The 22723-nt window shown below is 55.8% G+C and overlaps 2 protein-coding genes across 3 annotated transcripts in view; one reads left to right on the top strand and one right to left on the bottom strand.

The window, feature by feature from the left end:
* LOC118994963 (keratin-associated protein 16-1-like) overlaps window positions 1–22723 on the bottom strand; it is a 121113-nt gene that overhangs the window by 80122 nt on the left and 18268 nt on the right. The window lies entirely within an intron of this gene.
* Window positions 15382–22684, top strand: BOD1 (biorientation of chromosomes in cell division 1). Of its 2 annotated transcripts, XM_037057795.1 has the most exons (4): window positions 15382–15763; window positions 18798–18922; window positions 20900–21096; window positions 21980–22684. In XM_037057795.1, exons 1-3 carry the CDS (start codon window positions 15533–15535, stop codon window positions 21093–21095), a joined length of 552 nt encoding a protein of 183 aa, XP_036913690.1. In that variant the 5' UTR covers window positions 15382–15532; the 3' UTR covers window position 21096; window positions 21980–22684. The 2 variants fall into 2 exon arrangements, with proteins under 2 accessions (XP_036913690.1, XP_036913689.1); XM_037057794.1 differs by having other exon boundaries at window positions 20900–22684.

The following is a 22723-nucleotide window of genomic DNA, read 5'->3' as shown; positions in this document are numbered from 1 at the left end:
GGGGCAGGTCCAGAGCCAACGTTTGTTGAATACCTACTGTGTGCTCTGCGCTGCAGGAGGCACAAGTGACTAGAATGAGGTGTGCCCCGCTCCGCTAGAATAGGAAGCCTTACCACCCGCACAGCGCTATGGGAAGAGAGCGAGGAGAGAGGTGACGCTCACAGGGGGGAGGGGCTGGGGGGCACTATGAAGGAGCTGGCTCTGGCACTAGGAGGGGTAAGGTCGGAGCCGCCCAGACAGGAGAGGTCAAGGGCATTCTCTGTGGCTCAACTGAGTGCAGAGGGCTGGGGGCAGGTTCCCCGCACCGACTCACCCCCCCCCCCGCCTGTTTCCTGTCTGCTCCCCCCCAACCCGGCATTTCCCAGACTTGACTCCTTCAGCTGAGCCTCAACCACGCCTGCTGTACCCCACAGACAGCCTGGGCTCTTACGGACTCCCCATGGTCCTTCACACCCCCTCACTAGGTTTAGTTTGTAAAGTTTACGTTAAGCAGAGCCTTTTTCTCAGGCCCTGCCAGGCCCCACTGCCGGGAGGCGCTGGGCCTGCNGGGGGGGGGGGGGGGGGCACGAGAACAGCGCAGGTCTAAACTGAAAAAAACCAATGTGTAAATGGACTTGCATGGTTCAGACCGTGTTATTCAAGGGTCAGAGTCCGTATTTTCAACCCTCGGAAGCCGAAGTCCACAGATGCAGAAAGCCAACTGCAGTTACACGCGGCTTTTCCACAGCGTGGGGCTGGGGGGGGGGGGCGGGGGGGCGGCGGTTGGCGACCCGAATCTCTGAGTTGGTCGAGGGTTGGCTGTAATCAGGATTCACGGGGGATGGAAACAGGAGGGAGGCTTCATCCTATGCATGGTGGGTGTCCCCAGCCTTCAGAAGACTCTGTCCCAGTCAAAACCCAACCCGAACCCCAGCCTCGCGTGTTAAACACCCACCCCAGAGCAATTCTATCCTCTTTACGCACTGACATTCCACACGGGATCTCATTTACTTGTCCGCTCTTTCATCCAAACGCGTTCAGCAGCGAGGCCCTGCGCTCCCCTCCAGGTCATTTGAATCAGCACTTACTGCATTTCAGAGTGCAGCCTGCTGTCTGCAGCCCCCTGCACGCTTTGACTCGCCTCCCTCCGCTCCCAGCGTCCTCCCTGTGGGCCTGCCCGGCTGCACCGCCCGGTGCGGCATCAGGACTGGGCTTCCCTCCCTCTGCCCCTGGGGGTGTTGGCTGCTGGTGGCTCTCACGGAGTCCTTCTCTGGGAATGACGCTAGACTGAAAAGGGCTGTGTGGCCTTAGTTCCAGGCCCTCCCCAGGAGGCAGTGACAGGCAGGGACGGACCACTGTGCAGAGACCAAGCCGAGACCCCTTGCCTCCACTCAGGACGACTCAGCAGGTGCCGAGCTCTGAGTGCCCAGGGCCACTGGCTGAGGCCCTGTGGCAGCTGCCTCTCGGCCCCGCTTCTCCTGCTGGTCCTGCTGCACTTGGTCCCCCACCAGTGTGGTTCCTGAGCCCACCCCACGGAACCCCATGGGCCTCAGAGCCTGTCACCTGGGACACTCCACCTAAGACCCCTACAGACTGCCCCCCAGAGAGTGGCACCCCAGGGTTAGCGCACCCTCCACAAGCCCTGAAGGTCTTGAGGTGGTTGGGTTTCTTGATTCACCAGTTTGATGCATTAGGTAATTAGCTTTGGTCCCAGGCCCCATTACTGGGTCCTCAAGTGTATCGTGGCCCCGGCTCTGATGACAGGCGGCCGCACAGGCAGGCCCTGGGGGAGTGGCCCAGGAAGGAGAGCGAGGGAGAGGAGAGATTGGATTACAGCCTGTCAGGGAAGGCTCACCACTCCCCGCCCTTTTCCGCCTTTGAGCGTGAAGGGAGTGGTCAGCTCTCGGCCTCCTGCAGGAGGCCTCTTCCTGCAGCCAGAGTGGGAACAGTCCACCTCTGCTCTGTGAGGGCCCGTCTCTAAAAATAGCCGAGATCTGCCCCAAGCTCGACCTCTGACATTTCTTAAATTTAATTGCAAATCACTGTCTCAGCAGTTCCGCACGGGCTTCCCACTCTGGCCTAACCCCAGGGGGAGAGGCAGAAAACAGATGGAATCGGAGCCCGTGGCGTGCAGAGGCCGTCCGGGAGGGGGCCGTGCGGGCTCCCGGGTGACCGGGCTGAGCACCCGCCGGGCGGCTGGGCTCGGTCCGCAGCAGCTCCCGGGCAGCACGTTCGGCCCCTGCTCAGCAGCACAGGAGGGAGGGCCAGGCAGGCCAGGCACTGTTCTTGGAAGAACCGAGAGACAGTGACACCGAGGCCGGGCGGCCGGGCCTGTCATCGCCCCCGAAGGCCTAGACACTGCACCTGGGTCAGGAGCACCTACTCTGTGCCAGGCCACGAGCCAGCGGCTCTCAGAAATCTTTGCTCTTCGACTTCACATCCTTAAAAATCACTGAGGACCCCAAAGCAGGCCTGCATCTACTCAGCATATAAGAAACAGAAACTGAAGAATTACACAACTACTCATGCGTTTAACAAGAACAACGAACCCATGACGTGTTCACATGTAAGGCGTTTTATAAAAATAACCTCTACTGTGCAGGACGAAGGGCTTCGTGAGGAGAGCGGCATGGCCCCACGTCCACGCCCACCTCTCACTCGGTCCCTTGTAACCCGGGCCGCTGGATTCTCCTCCCTGCGTCAGCGCTGGGTTCGGGGCCGCCCGCCAGGACCCGCTTCCGCTGTGCCAAAGGCCCCCGGCCTCGCACAGACACGTGGTCGGAAAAGAGGGGGGGGTCGTTTGTTCGTCTGTTTGTTTTTAAGGCTCTGGTTGGTGTGACAGCGAGGGTTATTTTTATAGTTCGGGTTAGGGTTTGGCTAAAGGCCAGGGTTGAGGACAGGGAGAAGCATTTTAGTAGCCTTTTCAGGTAATGACGGACATTCTCGCGTAGCACAGCCGGACTTGTAGGGGTTGCCGCGTTGCCCAGTCTGAAGCCATGCGGAGGACCCTCTCTCCTGTGTCCCACTAAAATCCACTGGTCTGTCCTGCCCTCTGAACGCACCTGAAGCCCAGGCGTGATTTCACGACATCATACAACGCGCTGATTCACGAGGACCTTCCGAATATGGACACGTTGCGTGACGCAGGGTCAAAGGTTCCGACTCACTGGTGTCCTCACAGCTCTCCCTGGAGAGTTGCACGGGATGGATGATGCCAGGCTCGCGGGGGCAGATCAAGGCCCCCAGACTCTTCATTTTCATTTCACAGCCTGATTTGTACCATGGGCAACAAACACGGCCAGTAGCGCTCCTTAGAGTGCCAGGCGCCCTCGTTCATTTCTGAGAAAACACCTGCCCGGGAGCCAGCTCCGAATCGCCATGGCCTGTCCTGTAAAAACGGTGGGCAGGGGACCGGGCAGACAGCAAGGACCAGCCCAGCTCACGAGTCCGACCGACGCCACATGCCTTTCCTTGACATGACGTGGCCTTCCAACGTCATGCTTTACGGGGGCACAGAGTGCTTACCTGTGCTCCCTCTTTTGTCCCCACCAACTATGAAAAAGACATGCACTCAAGGATGGAGACTTGACAAAGCCAATCATTTCACCACTTTCTTAAGGATGCCCTTCAGGAGACCGGCCCATGTTTCGAGGCCGGTGCGCGGTGGTAAGGGATGTGGCGGTCCCCCGCTCACCACTTCCGTGACCCGTGGGAGGGGCCAGCAGCTCCCCCACCACCAGTGCAAATGTCAACAGGATGGAAAATGCAAATAAGGTCCTAGAATTATTATGGAAACATTTTTGACCTCCAGGACTTCCTGAGAGAGTCTGGGGACTCCCCAGGGTGCCAACCACACTTGGAGCCCTGCAGAGCCTGGGGCGGACTCCCACCCCTGCTGAGAAGACAGAACAGAAGTGGACACAGTCACCACAGGATGCGAGGAGGGCAGGGTGTAGGCACAGCCCCGGGAGCAACTTGCTTGGTGCCATGGAAACTGGCAAAGGTTTCAGAGCATAAGAAACTTCTGAAATGGGTGTTGAGGGTTGAGTAGGAGTTCATCCAGAAAGACAAGGTGGATCTGCATCGCCCCTGTTTCAGAAGGACAGGTCCTAGGGAGGGGAGGCCTTTGCAGACAGGAACCCCTTGCCCCCGCAAAATGAGACAAACAGGAGAGTTCATATTATTAATAGATAAAAATACTGGCCACCATCATGAAGCACCTGCTTCGTACTTCACACTTTACTCATATTAGCATATTTAACTCTTTCCAAAGGCCTATGAAATGCAGGTAAGTCCCGTCCTCTTTGTTCAGCAGAGTCAGGCAACTCTGTCAAGGTCACAGAGCAAAGTCATGGAGAAAATCGAGATTAAGACCAGAGGTGCCTGACTTCAGAGGTGGTTCTTCCTTCCCTAAGCCAAGGCCCTGGGCTGCCCCCACCCCCATTTCTGTTCTTCTCTGCTATCAGCAGAGAACAGCCCGCTGCCTCACACTTGGCCTTGCAGGCTTCCCGACCTGGCTCCACGTGCACTTTCTAGCCGCTGGGATTCCCCGCTTTTGTCCAGACTGGAGCAGCGACCTCCATGGGGAGGTCCACCCCCCTTTCTCCTTCCTCCTCGCTCTCCCGTTGGGATCCGCCCCCACACCCCTGCTCTCTAACCCCCCGTGTCTCTTAGTTGTGGGGATGTCATGAGTCACGGTCTGCCTACAGCTAGCCACAGACTTCCTTATCTGCTCTCCGAACCCAGTGACCCCATCACTAGACTGTGGGCTCTTTGATGGCTGGGACCACGTGGATCTAAGAATCTACCACCTCTTTGTTCTTGCTTTTGCTCTGCGAGACTCAGTTTGCCCCTCTGGAAAATGGGAGACTAGTCCCCTACCGCCGCCCAGGGCGGCGGCCAGAACTAAATGTATTAATAACCCTCAAGTGCCTAGAAAACTGCCCAGCCCGTAGTAAGCACTCACTCGGTGTGAGCTGCTGCTGTTTTTACTATCCTCGCAATAACTGCTGTTCCTAAATGTCATCCGGGGGAGGGGTGAGCACATGCCTGCCCCCTGTGGGTTTCACAGCCTACTTTCTCCTGCATTTCCGGCTGATCTAGACTCGTGTCAGTACATGCAGATACTCCTGACTTTGGTTTCCCTGCAAGGAGTTCTGTCCCTGGGGACTTCCTCACGTTGGGTCCCTCTGCTCTGTTCCTCGCACCTGCCAAGGGCCTCCGGGGGCCTGGGAAGTCTGAAAATCATTGAACCGGAGCCCTGATTTAAAACACAGTGGGGTTGGCCCAGTGTTCGCTGGGTCCCCCTCCATTTTCATTTCCACACCACCACCCTCCGTGGGATCCTTCGATGAGCAGCCCATCCAACAGGCTGGGCCCCTGCAAACAGAAAACTGACTGGAGCATTAGCCATGGGCCTCTGCAGCTGTTACTCCGGGGAGTGGACAAGGAGAACGGTCTGCCCCCGGCCGGCCTGCCCGAAGCCGGCTGGCGGGCTGTCCCCAAGCGGGATTGTTTCTGAGGTCAGTGAACAAAGCGCCCCACCATGAGGCTGCCCCAGATTGGGTTACTCTGTTCTTGATACGTGACGAGCTCTTGGTATTGTGTGAATTCTGACAACAGGATGTTGTGTGGGAGCTCGAAAGGGTGACCCAAGAGAGTCAGTTACCTTGGGGCCCCCCGGGGCCCACTTCCAAACCCGCTTCTAGCCCGCAGCTACCCGTATTAGAAACGGCGAGCAACGCTTTGTGAAGACCTGATGGAGCTGCTTCAGCACAACTTGTTCACATCTATGGTCGGTGCAATGGTCCTTCTGCCCAATGCCATGGAGGGGAACAACTTCTGTGGCTTGGGCACAGCCACTGTCACCACAGCAGCGACGCTAGCACATTCTCCGTGCCAGACACAGACAGAGTGGGGCACTTCGTGTGCATGGGCTAGGTCAGGGATTTTCGACCAGTGAGATGTCCAGATTCTTAAAACACGCAACACCTGACTGTTTAGTCAGGCGCTCGGACCTCTTTCCCCTGAGATGGGCAAGTAAGTGAATGATAAAGGCCAACAGCACAATAGTCCCCTACGGTGCATGTGCCCGGTCCTAAACCATAAATATACAGGTCACGTAATAGAGTTGCATCTTATTGGTCACATCACATAAGACTGCATCTGATTGGTTAACTCTTGGTGCCAGAAATTCCTTATATACAAGTATAGGTACCTTATTTTTTCAAAAGTCACTTTGGAGCAAAAAGGGTAGGCAATTACGGCTATTATTGTTACTGTGGTTGATTTGTAAATCAACCACAACTGGGCCTATTTTTTGTCAGATTGGCAAAAATATATATATTTTGAGATGACAAGGAGCCATCGTCCAAAAGACGGCCTGTCCCTGCGCCGGGGCCAGGCCCCAAGCCCAGCACCCTCAGCTCCCAGTATGAACACCGCCCCTCCGTCTTCTTTGCCGTGGTACTTAGAGGAAATGAACTGGGGAGAAGCTGCAACTAGTATTTTGGGGGTGTCCCACCTGCACCCAATCTTCACCCATGATTGATTTTATTTCATCCTGAAAATGGCCTTGGGAGGGAGGGGTTGTCGCCCCCAGTTCATGGGAGAGAGCTTGGAGGCTCAAACTGTTGGCTGACTCGCCTGGAGCAGAGCAGGACCCCGGCTCAGGGCGGCGTGACCCCAAGTCCGTGCCCTTCCCGCCCCCTCACTGTCTCCACAGTGCCCGGACACCCAGCTCTCCTGGGAGGAAAACTTCGGTACATGGAGCGCAGACAACAGGGCTGGTCCCTTTCAGTGAGAGGAACGGATCAGGTCGGGGATGACCTGGGGAAGGGAAGGCCTGGGGATGGGACTCAGTGCAGGGAGAAGGGTGGGCCCCGGTGTGGGGACAGGGGCTCCAGGGAGAGGTCATGCTGGTCCCCTCCTTCATCAGAACATGCCTGCCTAGCCCCTCAGTCCCAGATCACCCCGAACGTCAGGCCTTGGTATAGTCCCCACGCGTCCCGAGAGCCCTCCTGCGGCCGCCCTGCCCTTCATGTCCGCCAGCACCCGCGGTGGGCGCCTCGCAGGCTGCCTCCGGCCACCTTCAGATAGAAAGCGCTGGGCAGACCAGAGGCTCTCCTTGAGATGGACGTTGCTGAGAGGGAAGCCCTTGTCCTGTTCTGTCCTTTTTTATTCCTCACAGAACCCAGAGACTGGCAAAAACAAACATGGGCTCGGAGATCATTGTGGGGCAAAACTGTGCCTGGCTGATGGGGAATAACAGGGACGCGCAGCACCCAGAGGTGAGGCCCGTGGGCCCAGGGCTTTCCGATTCCCCCCCAACCCCTCCGCACGTGGCCTGAGGGCTCCTGCACTCGCATCAAAGACAAATCGCTGTGGGCTGATTCAGGAAGAAGGACAGGAGAGGGAGGGGAAAGGGGGAGGGAGGGGAGGAAGAGGAGGTGGGGAGGAGAGAGGGAAGGGAAGAAGGGGAAGAGGAGCAGAGAGCTTCACTCTGGAATGGGACAGCGGAACCCGGTAGGACATCGGCCTGGAAACAGAAGCAGCATCTTCCCTCAGGCGCGAAGTCTGCTTGGCCGGATGGAGAGAGAGAGGCTGCTGTCACGCGAAGCTCTCCCTCTGCGCCCAGTGCACGAGGAGCAGGTGTGATTGACTTTGCTGGGTGTGAAAACCTAACCTGCCGAGGCACGAGCTCCGTTCGAGACTCTGTCAGGCTCGTCTCGAGGGAAGTCTGGTGACAAGGTCACGTCTTGAAGCGAAACAAAACAGACAAGCGGTAACAGGCCACCTGCCGTCCCTCACCCGGCGCAGTGTCTCTGCGAGGGCCCTCTGCACTACTGGTTCGTGTCCTGGGGACCCCGGTGCCCGCCACAGCACCTGACACGGGGGACACTCCGCCAGACCCTGGGGACCCTGCCACATCTCTGAGTTTACAAACACCGGCCATAGCCATCGGACAGACCCACTTCCACTGACATCAGGACTCCAGCCAGGGAAGCACTCAACTGTGAGCAGAAACCATTCTAGTCTCAACTGTGCCCCTCGGTGTCTTGCTTGCTTGTGAGCTCCAGGACCGAGTCTGTGCCACCTGTGACTGAGCCCTTCAGCTCAAATCTCGGCAGAGGATGGACGGCACAGGGAAGGCAACTCAATGAAGATGCACGTGAGTGGGCGAGTGACGGGGTGACGGAGGGCACACGCCTCGTCCCTCAGCGAGGACTGATGCAGCTTCCTAGGGTCCACTCAGGGCCAGGCCTGTCCAGGAAAGAGATGAACCCCGGGCTCCACAGTGAGGAGGCTGATGCTCCCGAGAAGGTGCGGAAGGGCCTCCCTGCGTCGGGATGGGTGCTGGGCCCAGGGGAGGGTGCCAGCTGCTGGTCTGTCATTTCACTGAGCACAGACTACGGGACAGGCTTGGGACACGCAGCCCGAGGTTTACTTGCGGCCTTCCTCTGAGCAGTCACCCCGGCCATTCCCATTTCACAGACCAGGAGACAGGGTAGTGGGAGGGGGTGGGGGCAGGGAAGGCAGCCTGGTCAAGGGCCCCAGGGCTGTGAAGTCGCAGACTGCACTCGGTGGCCCTGCAGGCCCAGGGCCGAGGCCTCTCTTCCCGCTCCCTGCTCATTTTCCAGGGCAATGCAGAAAAAAAGAGTCCTCTGAATGCCACTGTCCCCTTCCTTCCCCCAGCAGTGTCCCCAGTGTGGGTGCCAAGAGCTTGGGACACAGCACAGAAGCCAAGCCCCACCCCCCTGCAGCTCAGGGACAGCCTTGTATACAAATGAGCCCTTCCACAGTGTTCTAGAAAGTTTTTTCTTAATTGATGGTAATTAAAGCTCCTCAGGTTTTGACGATTTCTTAAAATCCCTTCAGCAGGGGCCAGCAGTGGTGGTATGTGGGGTTAGTGCTGGTGTCTGGGCTCAGGGGTGACACGTGGGGGCTGGGGGCGCATGGCCAGACAGCCAGCTGGCCAGGTGGGCTGGCCTCCCAGGACTTTCCCCAGTCTGGAGCCATGTCCTCCTCAAATTCCGACTCCCCGGCCAGCCAGCCCGGAGCTCTGGACCCAGGCCCAGGCCCAGGGACCACTGGTGCCGGGTAATGTGCCTGGCTCAGCATTTGCAGTCCAGGCACCAGGGCCTCTGCTGAGACACTGGAATTTTTCAAAGCTCACCCTTCCTTTCATTTATTCACTCCTGGCAAACCACACACTGCCCCCTGGCCCCCCGCACCAAGGGCCCATTGTCATTCCCGGGGCACTTCAACCCTGCAGGCCCAGCTAGCAGAGGCTCCCTCTGCCAGGCTTCTCTGTCGGATGGCTGGCAAGGACAAAGCCATTAGGAGCAGGATTCGGTGCCTAGCTTTTCAATTTCATGGCCGGAGGTTGTCAGGACAGTGCAGAGAAAATTGCCAACGATTCGGAGAGCAGCCCGCGAATCTGGGGCAGAGCAGCTGAGAACAAGGGCGCGCTTCAGCTTGGGGGCCCGGGCTGTTGGCAGCCACTGGGATGAGAAAGTTCTCTTCTTCCAAATCTCTTTGATTCGGATCCTGTGTTGATTTTAAAAGATCGATTCAGCGATTTTTCACCCTTCCTCAATAAAGTGTTTTGGATGGATGGGAAGGGAAAGGGGAATGGGGCAGCTGGGCGTCCTTCTCTGGGTGTGGGGTAGGGGACGGGGGACAAGGTCAGTGAGCCATAAATCTGGGGGGGCGGGGGTTGCTGTATTTCCAAGTCCTCTCACTGGCCTGGATCACGGCGCCGGGGTTGCGGCACACGGTCCGAGCAAGAAGACCTGAAGCCCAAGCCCAGACTCAGCCAGAGTTGCTGTGTGGCTGGGGTTGGTGGTCCTCCCTCTCTGAGCTCTGCGCCTTGAGAAGGGCTGGAAAAAAATCATCCCTAACATCCTTTCTCACCTTTACCCTTCTGTGCTTTCAATACCAATCCCGTCAGGAATCTGTTCACTCCTTTAAGCCCAGGGTCTCTGATCTCTTGGGCAGAACCTCAGATGGGCCTGGACTGCAAGGGCCAGTCTGTGACCTCCCAGGAGCTGAGGGACAGAGTAATGTCAGGGAGGGCAGTCTCCATGTCCCCGTCACATCAACCTGGACTCCTCAGCTGGACATACTCAGGCAAGCTCACACCTCCAAGAATGATGTAATGAACTCGCATAGGGGTTTCACGGTTTCCAGAACTCTCTCACATACATCCTCTCTCCAATGCGATATTCACCCCCACCCTGTAAGTGAGGTCCTCTTACCTGCCCTGCTTTACAGAAAAAGGAAGTGAGGCTCACAGGCCCAAAGGCTGACCAGCTCTGACCAGAACCCCCTGCCCAGCACCCGTTAGCCTGCTCTGGGCCTAGACGAGGGCTGCTCCTGACCAGAAGCTCGTGATGGGGAAGGGAAGTCAGGTGCACCTCGCCCCATCTTCAGCCTCCTGCCTTCCTTGCAGCCTTGCGTTGCCACCTGGTTGTCTGTATCAATCCAAGGGAATTCACTGAGAGGGTGCTGGGCAGTTCATGGAGGAAACAGGAGGCTTAGGAAGCAGCCATTGGAAGCAGAGATCACAGAGCTGGGATCACAGACCAGATTCTTGCTGCAGAACCAGCCCAGCGACGCCACACATGGAGTCACTGACACTGCACTGTGGCCCCAGCTCCGCTGGCCTTGGCCACATGCCCACACCTGAGCTGCAAGGGAGATGGGGACGGTGGGTGTCTGGCGTTTTCATATAGGTCTCAGAGGATGGAGGATACCCCCCCAAAAGGAAGGACACTGAGATGCCAGGCAACAGGCAGATGGAAGTACGCTGCCGTCAGGATAGGCCGAGGGGGCGGGGGGTTGGGGGGGGGCTGCAGTAACAGCAAAACCTTAAACCCAACTGGCTTACAACCGGCAAAGATTTACCCCTTGTTCACTGTACTTGTCCATCAAAGGTCAGCCCTGGGCTCGAATGCAGGTCATCCTGAGACCTCAGACTGACAGAGCAGCCACCACCTCAAATACTGCCCCATGTCACCACGACAGAGGGAAAGACAAATGGGAAGCAGCAATTAGAGGCCCCAGAAGTGACACATGTCACTTCTCCTCAGGACTCACTGGCTGGAACTAATCACATGGCCCCACCATGAGTCTCAGAAAAATGAAGAGCAGCGAGGTGAAGGGGGGGTGATGTCAGAAGGGCCACTCCCCTGCTCACTGTGGTCCGGAGTCACTGCAACTGTGACAGCTCGCTAGATTGTACGTGACCCCTCTGAATGCGGGTGACCCTCCAACACTTGGTGGAGAGCAGTGACAAAAATCTTAGGCAGCCCTAACATATACTGCGAAGAGCACATTTCCCACTTACTCATTCTTCTTTCGTCCGCCTCATATTTCTTACCAAGAGCCTGTTCTCAGTACTGAAAACACCTTGACAAAGGCAAACCCACAATCCCTTCCCTCATAAATGTAGCAGTTAGAGCAGGAGACAGAGGTTCATCCAATCGCCTCCCTACCCAAATGTGAATTCTTGACCACAATACATTAAACATTTGCCCGGGGCCCAGGAATTATAAATGGATTTGTCAGAATGGCGCTTAACCCTCTCCAAGGCCCCCAAGGAACTGAGGCTGGAAGAGGTGACACCACTTTCCCCGAGTCACACCTCCCCGAAGTGACGGGGCCGGGACTCCCACCCAGCACCATCGATGCAGAAGTTCCACGCCCTCGCGGCTTTTCCACAGCTCCCGCTGCAACCTGTGGATCTCACTGCCGGCCGGTTCCTGCCCTTCCCCCTTCGAGATGAGGCTTTGGGCTGCGGTGGGTTCACACTTTTATGTGGTCTTTGACATGAAATATTCCAGCCCCTTACTATGTGCAATTCGCTGGGATCGGACAACTTGTCACAGATACTACTACTGAGACCCAACAATAGTTTTTTTTTTTTCCTAAAGGATACCTGAAAACAAAATTACTACCTGAGCAAAAATCAAGACGTTTTCTGTAGAAATTTGTAGAGGTCCTGGATTATTAATGTAGCAATGGCGCCCCCTGGTGACCATTACTGTGTATCACACATTCCCTGAGGAAAGAGTGTATTTGGGATGTAGTGGCTGCTTCCTGTTCTGTTTGGATGAATAATTAGCCTCCCCTCGTCTTAATCACCTTTAAATCCCATCCCCCACCCCACTTATATCAATTCCAGTTTGGAGGTCACAGGTAGAGGATATAGCATCTTCTCACGGTTCATGGTTCCAGCAACCAGGACACAAGGTGCCCAGCACTCACAGTGAGATTGCCAAAGGGTAAGCCATCTGCTGCCAATCTCCAGGGTCACTAAACAGCCCACTAGGTCACGACAGAGTAACCCATTGCCTTTTGCTATAATGCTTCTTTTCTGAAAACTGTGGCTCTGAGCGACCCCCACCCCTTTATTCATCCCCCCCACCCCCACCGTGTCCCATGACTATAGGTTACAGACAGGAACTCACTTGTTCTCTCTGAGCTTGGCAGTGATTGTGTCAGGAACTGGGGACACAGTGATGAGCAGGTTGTGGTCCCAGCTCTAGTGGTCACACCCTAGCAGGGGAGACAGGTGGCCAATTAGCAGATACATTATTCAGTTTTGATTGTCATCATTGCTATGAGAATGAAGCTCNGCCCGGGGCCCAGGAATTATAAATGGATTTGTCAGAATGGTGCTTAACCCTCTCCAAGGCCCCCAAGGAACTGAGGCTGGAAGAGGTGACACCACTTTCCCCGAGTCACACCTCCCCGAAGTGACGGGCCGGGACTCCCACCCAGCACCATCGATGCAGAAGTTCCACGCCCTCGCGGCTTTTCCACAGCTCCCGCTGCAACCTGTGGATCTCACTGCCGGCCGGTTCCTGCCCTTCCCCCTTCGAGATGAGGCTTTGGGCTGCGGTGGGTTCACACTTTTATGTGGTCTTTGACATGAAATATTCCAGCCCCTTACTATGTGCAATTCGCTGGGATCGGACAACTTGTCACAGATACTACTACTGAGACCCAACAATAGTTTTTTTTTTTTCCTAAAGGATACCTGAAAACAAAATTACTACCTGAGCAAAAATCAAGACGTTTTCTGTAGAAATTTGTAGAGGTCCTGGATTATTAATGTAGCAATGGCGCCCCCTGGTGACCATTACTGTGTATCACACATTCCCTGAGGAAAGAGTGTATTTGGGATGTAGTGGCTGCTTCCTATTCTGTTTGGATGAATAATTAGCCTCCCCTCGTCTTAATCACCTTTAAATCCCATCCCCCACCCCACTTATATCAATTCCAGTTTGGAGGTCACAGGTAGAGGATATAGCATCTTCTCACGGTTCATGGTTCCAGCAACCAGGACACAAGGTGCCCAGCACTCACAGTGAGATTGCCAAAGGGTAAGCCATCTGCTGCCAATCTCCAGGGTCACTAAACAGCCCACTAGGTCACGACAGAGTAACCCATTGCCTTTTGCTATAATGCTTCTTTTCTGAAAACTGTGGCTCTGAGTGACCCCCACCCCTTTATTCATCCCCCCCACCCCCACCGTGTCCCATGACTATAGGTTACAGACAGGAACTCACTTGTTCTCTCTGAGCTTGGCAGTGATTGTGTCAGGAACTGGGGACACAGTGATGGGCAGGTTGTGGTCCCAGCTCTAGTGGTCACACCCTAGCAGGGGAGACAGGTGGCCAATTAGCAGATACATTATTCAGTTTTGATTGTCATCATTGCTATGAGAATGAAGCTCTGAGTGTCCCAGTGAGAGGAGGCCAGATTAGGTCTGATGGTCAGAAAAGCTTCCCCTAAGGAAAGAGTAAGGTGTGATGGGCCAAAAATGGAGATGAAGCAGGTCCAAGTGATCAGGGGCTTGGAGGATGGATACGGGCTTCTCCTGGAGCCAACAGTGAGTGATCAGTGCAGAGTCAACCAGTGGGAACAGCCACTGGGCAATCTCGAGGCCCGAGATGTACCAAGAACACTTGTCATTACCGTAACCACTGAGGAACATTGAGCTGATGTTGAAGGATGAAAATAAACTAAACTGGGTATTTCTCTTTTTTTTGAGGGTTCACTTAAGCTCTCCTGAATAGGAAATGTTGGGGTGGACAGCATCCCAGATATCTGCCTATTCTGCCTCTTCCCAGAACCCAAAGGTGTTGCAGAACTTATTTACATTCCCCTCCAGGGTGCACTAAAGGTGAGGAATAACAGCAGGCCTAATTCCCAGGGTGCAGGCAGGAGTTGAGGTAACAGTGGGCAAAGGCTGCAACAAATAGAGAGGGTAGTGGTGGCCGCCATTGGGCTCCAAAGGCGAACTGTATCTACAAAGAAATTAGGGTATAAAGCTTTTCCCAGTGTATGACCCCAGCTAGCTCTCGGGATGTGGTATACCTTAAGCTAAACATTACAAGATTTGAATTCAGAAAGCTTGTGTTCAAATCTTTCTTGTCTGTCTCCAGCCATGTGATCAGGGAACGAACTCCCTGCACCCACTTCTGCATTTGTAAAATAGCAATGACAACAGTATCTGCTTTTCGGATTGTGAAGTGGTGTGTGTAAAGTTGGCAGCGGCAGGCAAGGCATATTCCACGTACTCACTAGTTTATTACTATTATTGACAATATTTAATGCCTGAAAGGAAACCCATATATGTAAGAAAAAGTTCAGGAAGACAATTTCCCTTATTTTCCAATTTTATGAAACAAGGATGCATTGCAACTAAAATCAGAAAAAGAGGAGGAACCCCACACTTTTCTTCATAACAGAACTTTGACTAGTCCACTGTCTCCCAAATGTCCCAGACAATACTGTCCAAGGGGGCTGAGGGGGTACACGTTAAAAACAGATTCCTAGGCCCAGACACCCCCCAAAGTCGACGAGACTCTCTAAAGCAGGGCTGTCCAACTCATTTTCACCGCGGGCCACATCAGGCTCGCGGTTGCCTTCAAAGAGCCGAATGTAACTTTAGGCCTGTGTAACTGTAACTACTCCTTACTAGGGGCAAGGAGCTCCCGTCCAGGCCCTTGAAAGTGACCGCGAGGCTGATGCGGCCCCCGAAGAAAATGAGTTTGACACCCCTGATCTAAAGCATAAACCTGTTGACCTGTATTTTTACCTAGCCCAGCGGATGACTTATAACCAAGCACTGTTGGGAGGTGCTAATTTACAGCACGGCTTGCAGTGACTGACGAGACACACCAGCCTAGGTTGCAGATGTCACGAGCGCCTAAGCCTACAATTCCCATAGAGCCCCACAAACTGCGAGAAGCGAGCCGAAGCCTGCCGGGAGTTGTAGTTCGGTCCGCCAGACATCTGCCTATAAGAACGCGGGCGGTAACTGCCGAAAACCTCCCGCCCCACAATGCAAATGCAGGCTGTGACGTCATCCGAGGAGCGCCTCGGTTGGGGCGTACGGTTGGTGCCGCCTCTACCGCCACCTCCCCTGCCGCCGTCCCCCCCTCCTCCTCCTCCCCCGCCACCACCTCTGCACGACCCCCGCCCTCTGTCCCCAGTAAGGAGCCGTATTAAGTCCCCTCGGCGGGCGCGGGGTGCAGCCATGGCGGACGGCAGCGGCGGGGGTACGGGTGCTGTGGGCAGTGGCGGAGCTGGCCCAGCTTCGGCGGGGGCGGGGACGGGCGCGGCAGGGGCCGGGAGCGGCGGCCCCAGCAACCCGGCCTCGCTTCCTCCCGGCGACCCGCAGCTCATCGCGCTCATCGTGGAGCAGCTCAAGAGCCGGGGCCTGTTTGACAGCTTCCGCCGAGATTGCCTGGCCGACGTGGACACCAAGGTACGGAAGCCGCCTGGACCGAACGGGATCGGGCGGGCCTGAGGCCGCCCAGGTTGCACCTTGGCGTTTCCAATGCGGAGAGAGAAACAAAAGATACCTTTAAAAATCACTCGTGAAGTTAGACCGCTTGGGGCAGCACTGGGAGCTTTCAGAGCAATGCACACGTGGTTTGGGCTCCCAGTCCCTAGGCCCAGCCGCTTCTCCGAGCTTGGGGTTTTGGTACTAGTTTTAGAGCCTAGACCCTGTCTCTCCCAAGATGAGATTCTTTAAACCTCTCAGCAAAACCCCAATATGTTAACAGCGGAGAAAGCCAGGTAAATAAGGCGACAATGGTTTGAATGCACAATTATCAGTATTGTAGGCATTTGTTCCTTTTCTCTGGCTCCGTGACTGCTGTCTTGCCCCTGCGTTGAGTGGAGAAGGTGCGCTGTGGTAGAGCCAGCCCCGGTTTTGTACTCCACGGCTGATGGAAGTGTGTTTGGTGCCTATGTTAGATCCTAATGCCTTAGGTCAAACCCACCCCAGTAAAATGCGATCTCAGGCTAGGTGGTTGCCCAGGCTGTTTGGATCCAGTGAATGTCTTGTGTCAGACATGCAGTAGTTGCTGGAACCTTCGTTTCAGAACCTTCTCTCACACGACTCTGGCTGTAGGTTCAGGAGGCTCCGCCGCTGACTGGCAGTGACTTCCCCTCTCTGAGCCCACCTCGCAAGATTGTGAGCATCAAATAAGACCTTAAGGCTAGGAAAACCCCACTGAACATGCATTGGCCCACGTCATGCTGTGCTGTGTGGGTACAGGAAGTCAGCCACTAACCAATCCTCAAAGCCTGCGCACTGGGGTGGGGACAGACACGCAGACCTCACAGTGCATGTGAGAGGACATGTGAGAGGTCTGTGCTGTTACTCTCCTCCAAGACTAAAAAGCCGTGGAGCAGTGTGGTTCTGGCCATGAGGTATCTCCAGTTTTCTTATTTGGGGGGCTCAGATACATGATGTCAGCTCCCACCTTTCCCAGGACTCTTGGTGTGTTCTGCTCCCCATCACGTTCCCACTCATATTTCTTATGTTCCAATCAGTTGTGTGGTGTAATCAACGTAGAGTGGGTTTTTCTCAATTAATATTGAGAAGCTGTTGGAGGACAGGGAACTGAGCATCCCCCACTTAACAGCCCCTTGGATGTGCCTCCTGCTGATCGTTCCCAGGTTGTTTTAATTCTCAGACATAGAGTATTTTCAGGCACACCTCGAGTTTCTCCATGGCTTTAGGCCCGTGGCTCTCGACATGTGGTCCTGAAACAGCAGCAGTATCTGAAACGGGTTAGGAGTGCATGTTCTCAGGCCCCGGGTAGGTGGTGATGTTTGCAGTTTACTTGGCAGTTCATCCAAACTCTAAAGAAACAGCAAACTGATCGGGGGTCCAGAAAGGGGGTAGATAACGCGATAAAATGCGAGTGGCGGGACCCCAGGCCCTTTTGCTTCATGAGTAAGGATTGTTCTGTGAGGTCAGAACTGTTCAGGTTTGGTGGGGACGTTTGCTCTTCGTCCTTTTTTAGTAAACGGTCATCTCAAACCAGTTGTTGTTTTGGACCGAAGGTACAATGTGAGGGTGCACGGTTGCGAGGAACAGATCTGATTCCAGCTCCCACGGAACCCAAGGACAGCTGAGCGAGCAGGCTGCGGGGGGCGGGGCACGTTCCGTCCAGGGCTGCTCCTCCAGGGCTGCCTCTCGTCCCTGTTCTTCGTTGCCGTCATGCTTATTGTGCAGAGCAGGGCCACCCCTTCAGTTACTAGTATCTCTTGATTGTGTCTTCTTCCAGCCCCTCCTCTGGAAAGGGATTCTCAGCTCCAGTTTAAAAAAAAAAAAATCCCAGGGGAATGTCTGCGTTGACTTCGCCATCAGGTACTCACAGCCATGGCCAAAGGAACATGGTACCCTCTGCCTTACCCTTGGAAAGAGGGGAGGATGGTTACCAGGAGAAAGGAGTTGCTAGGCAGGCAAGCCACAAGAATTGAGGGCCGCAGATCCCTGAAGTTCAGCTGGTCTCGGCAGGCCGCAGCTGGAGGGCTCAGCTGTGGGTTGCAGGCTGCCTGGGCGTGGGTCCAAGCCATGGGTTGGGTTGGGTCTGCTGGCTGTGGGTGGACTCATCCTGGGTCCAGGCTGAAGGGGCAGAGGCCACCCAGTACATGCTGCCATAGAGGGTCGTCAGGGCACAAGAGCAAGCCAGGAGTACAGCCACCTTTAGCCTCACGTGGTGGGAGGGGAGAGCGGTGCACGTACTATACCCAGTGTGGAGAAGAGCAGCTCACGGCACCGGGCTCGGAACATGCGTTCCTGGTGTTTGCCAAGCCCTCCAATGTTGTCCTGGTGCCGGTCGGGTCTAGAATCAGCAAGTGCCTCTCAGCTCCTTTTGGACCACGGTGTCTGTAGTTCCAGGCCCTGACTGCAGTCTGTGTTGCTGCATCGTACTGAGGCTTGGGGGGCCCTTCATTGTATGCAGAGGCCCTTCCCGAGCCTCTCTTTGTTGCTGAGACTACCCTGCGAGGTCGGGTGGGGGGCAGCACTATTACCATTTTCAGGTTGGAAATGACTGAGACCCAGAGGCTGTTGGACTCGTTGAAAGTCAAAGAGCTGGTAGGTGATGGAGCCAGGCTGGGACCCAGTTCCTCCGATTCGGAAAGAGCCCAGTCTTGCTGTGGCTGTGCCACAGGGGCAAGTTGCCCACCTCTTCCCAGCCTCCGTTTCTCATCTCTGAAGGGGCAGGAGAGGGCTACTAGGGCCTCCCTCGGAGAGTTACCTGAAAAGTACATGAGACAGTAACATACAGCAGCTGGCGCTGTGCCACCCACAGAGGCCGGGCACTCGGGTTAGCCATTAACTCATACTCTGCCCGCTGCATGGTCTCGCAGGCCCCACGAGGATGTTGGTAAGAACTTGAAAATCTGTGTTTCTACACAAAGCAGTGTTCGAATTGACTGGCTACCAAAATTGCGATGCTTGTAACTTCTGACCTTGCCCCTTCTTTTTAATATTTTAGCCAGCTTACCAAAACCTGCGGCAGAAAGTGGATAACTTCGTGTCGACACACCTGGACAAGCAGGAATGGAACCCCGCGATGAACAAGAACCAGCTGCGGAACGGCCTCCGGCAGAGTGTGGTGCAGTAAGTAAGCAGAGGCGAGGGCGCAAAAGCGGCGGCACCAGTGTGCGACACGCGGCGGGAGGTGCAAATAATGATTGGCCGTCACTGTTTGGTGGGCGGGGTGTGGGCACCTCACAGCTGCCATCCACACAAGTGGCGGCAAACTGCTCCTGGATCAGCAGTCGGGGCCAAGGAGGTGCAGACCTTGAAGTTCTTGCCAGTGTCTCCAGCCCCTGTGGGCTCCTGTGCCCGTCTCCAGCAGGTGCATCAAAAGATGCTCCCAAAGGCGAAACTTGACCTCTGTCCTGGAGGTTTCCGTGCAGTCCCCACACCCGTGGTGTTTCCCGCCGAGACCCCGATGTCTGGGCCTTGGGCCCAGGGAGCTGGGTCTTGATCCTCACGAGTGAGTACCTAGCTTACCACGCATGTGCATTTTTTAGCTTTTTTATTTGATCTAGGATGTATTTAACCAGAAACATGAATTTGGACTTGATTGGACTTGATCCTAGGACATTTCTCTGTGATTGTTACTAACATTTCGACTTTGAGGCCAGTCTGAATGGTTTTGGAATGAAGGTTTACACCGTACGTAGCCTTGGAGGGTTCTGACCCGCTGAGACCCTGCAGCCCAGCACTGGCGGGCCTGGCCGTCGGGGCCGGAGGCTGGAGTCCGGGTCCAAGGCATGCTGGGCTTCATGAGAAACCGCACTGTGACTTGAACTAGTGCTGACAGAAGGCGCTTGAATCGCGTGACGCCTGCCTGCTGCCCCTCTGGTGCAGACTCCTGACCAGATTTCACGTTTCCCTCAAACACTTTTCCAGCCCCCAGGACAGTGAGCTGCTCTATGTCCTCCCTGATCGGGCTTCCGCGTCCAGGGAAGACCCAGGGAATCTGCCTTGGGAAACGGGGTGCCATTGGGAAGCGAGGGGCTCATGACTGAGGAGGGGTGGCCCCGCTTCCCGGCTCTCCGCGGCCTGGTGCTCACCCCGGAGGGCACACCGTGTCCGAGGCGGGCTCCCCGCGAGTGCATGGGGCACTAGTGTGTGTTGTCCCGGCCGATACCTGCCAGCTGCCCCGAGTCCAGGGAGCACTCTCCATGCTGCCCAGCCCCGGCGGCCCAGGCCGCCTCTCGTCTCGCACGTTTCCTCTGCGCTGCGTGACGCTGCAGGCCAGTTCGACCCCAGCAGAGGCTTCACTGGCCCGAGGGCTCTGCTGCCCGAAGGAAGAGCAGTAGCAGCGGCCCATGTGCTCACGACCGAGCTCACATACCTCGGGCCTTGGAGAGCTGCCGTTTTCCAGGGCATCCACACTTGTCCTCACTACCCAGCCCCAAGCACTTGGATGTTGACACTTCGGCTGATTTTCGCTCTACTTCAGAAAAGGATTTGGGGTGCATTTTAGCCCTGTGGGACCTTAGAACCAGTGGGTCTCCTGTCTGTTTACTTGTCTGCTCCCGAGTCCCTGGTGTGTGTTCCAAGGAATGGCCACAGTTGCAGGCCACGCAGAGCTGTTGGCTGTGCAGTGTAAGTCCCCAGCACGCACCCATGACGCGGGTTTGGGGTCAGCAGCCATGTTGCCGTGGAGGCTCCCCTGCTTGGCCAGTAAGAGAACAGGGGGCAAGGGAGACACCGTCAGGTCTGGAGCCCGCTGCCTGGGACAGCACAGTGATGCTCTTTAGCACTGTCCTGTCCCCAGGTTCTCTCCTGCCGAGTCACTGCATTCCCACTGCCTCTGGGACGGGCCGCTTCATGGTCTTCAGTTCCTTTGTCCAGTGCTGAGGTGGCCAGGGTGGGGACCGTGATGTGGGGAGTGGGCGGTGGCTGCTGGTCACGCGCTGCTCCTTTGAAGGGGGACTCGGATTGGCCCTGGAAAGGACTCCCCAGAGCAGCCGGGGCGTTGACCAGGTGGGTGGCCCCTGGGCCTGCCCACAACACTTGCTGACGATGAGAGCATCTCGAGGGAGCCAAGTAACAGAACAGTCTCTTTGTCTCCTCAAGGTCAGGGATGTTGGAAGCTGGAGTGGACAGGATCATCTCTCAGGTGGTGGACCCCAAACTAAACCACATCTTCAGGCCACAGATAGAGCGAGCAATCCACGAGTTCCTCGCAGCCCAGAAGAAAGAAGCCGTGCCGGCGCCGCCCCCAGAGCCAGACGGCCAGGACCCTCCAGCCCCAGCCCAGGACACGTCCTAAGGTCCAGTATCTTGTCTGGCCTGGGAGCAGTCATCTCTTAGATAGGGACGGGTAGGAAAGGGGTAAGCCACCCCTGGGGACGAGTGCGTGCCTTGTCTGTGCAGAGGAGTGACATGGGTGGACTCCCCTTGCTGCTCAGTCATTTTCCACCGTGAGCTGGTCCGTCGCGTGTCCCTGTGTGTTTGTGTGCCTGCCCGTGCCCCGGAGCACAGCACGTAAGCCACACAGAGACGCTGCATTAGAGACCGCTGGGATGATTGGGCTGCATGAGGGAAAGTCAGATGAAAATCGGATTTCTTCTGGAATTGCTTCAGTGAGTCTCTCCCTGGACTCGAGTTAAATTTGGGTTTGCAACTCAGATGTGAAGTTGAACCACGTGTTCGCAAGTGGCCACAGCCTGAGTGGCACTCGGGTCTGCTTGAAGCCCTGCTGGGTCTCCTTGTGTTGCAAGGAGGCTGAGTTCACCACTCTCGGTCACCATGGCTTCTTCTGTTAAGCACACCCCTTTTGTATCTGGGGTTTAATTTGCAAAATCGGCTGTAGATGCACAGAACAGTGCTCTGTGCAGCGTTCGGAGGACATTCGTCAACACGAGCAAGCGCAGCCGTGGACTCGGGCGCAGCCATTGTCGGTGAGCACCGGGCGCACCCCGGGGCTCCCGCTGTTCGTGGTGTCGTGGTTTCTGATGAGCATGAGCGAGTGAGCAAAGCACGAGCCCCGGGCTCCCACGGACACTCACGCAAGAGCAGCGCTGTCCTTGTGCCCCTGTGGAGTGTCAGACATTCGTTCAAGTCTCCCATTTAATTATGAATTCCACTAGAGACATAAAACTCAGAAAACGTAGCCCCTTCTCAGCAAGCACTCTGGTCTGACTCTCTTTGTAGGACATGCCTGACATCTTGTGGAAGCTCCGCCGCACAGAGGGGAAGAAGTGGATTCAGTTCCCAACAGGACCGCTTCGGAGCGAAATAGGCGAGGGACGTCCCTGGTTTCACCGTTGACTTTGGGGTGGGGTCCACAGTGAATGGGGAGCCAGTCTGGCCTGTGTCCCCCTGCCATCTGGCCCACCTGTCCGAGGAGCTGGCCCCAGCAGACACTACAGAGATCTACAGGAACACTACACTTACCTGGGGTTGTCCTGGAACAAACCTTCATACTTGAACTTGGAGACTTTGGGGTTCGCACTTGGGCGTGAATGACAGCTGCGGCGAAAGGCCGGGCGCAGCCCCAGAGACGCAGTTTCTGAGGGCGCAGGAACGGGGAGCCAGAGTGCGTGCCTGTGCCTATCTGACATTGTTTCTCGGAGTCGCAAACTAGAATGTACAAGCTGTTAGCATCGGATAGCGTTCACATTGTTGTGACCCTGCTGTGTGTGTCCCCCTCCCGGAGGTGACAGCGTCTGCCTGACGCACACAGAGGCTCCGACACTAGGTCGAGGGGATGCTGCAAGCCCTCTGTCCAAGCCACCTTCCTCCCCTCAGGGCAGGAAGGCTTGGGTGTGTTTATTTTTTGTCACGTTTGTGTTTTTTAGAAAAGTGAATGATCAATAAACAGCTTAAGTTTTTTAATAAAATCATTCGCTGCTCTTACTCGGAAGCTTCAACAGACTCCTGGACCCCAGGGTGTGA

Source organism: Sturnira hondurensis, unplaced genomic scaffold, assembly GCF_014824575.4.
Source record: "Sturnira hondurensis isolate 20B ecotype Veracruz unplaced genomic scaffold, ASM1482457v3 Scaffold0009733, whole genome shotgun sequence".
Taxonomy (NCBI): domain Eukaryota; kingdom Metazoa; phylum Chordata; class Mammalia; order Chiroptera; family Phyllostomidae; genus Sturnira; species Sturnira hondurensis.
The sequence above is the reverse complement of the archived record's forward strand: the minus strand, read 5'-3'. Positions and strand labels throughout refer to the sequence as shown.

Excerpts from the sequence above, each read along its gene's own strand:
- BOD1 (XM_037057795.1), top strand. The coding sequence starts at position 15,533 with ATGGCGGACGGCAGCGGCGGGGGTACGGGTGCTGTGGGCAGTGGCGGA. Across the intron at positions 15,764-18,797 it reads TGGCCGACGTGGACACCAAG|CCAGCTTACCAAAACCTGCG; the intron begins GTACGGAAGCCG and ends TTAATATTTTAG. Across the intron at positions 18,923-20,899 it reads CTCCGGCAGAGTGTGGTGCA|GTCAGGGATGTTGGAAGCTG; the intron begins GTAAGTAAGCAG and ends TGTCTCCTCAAG.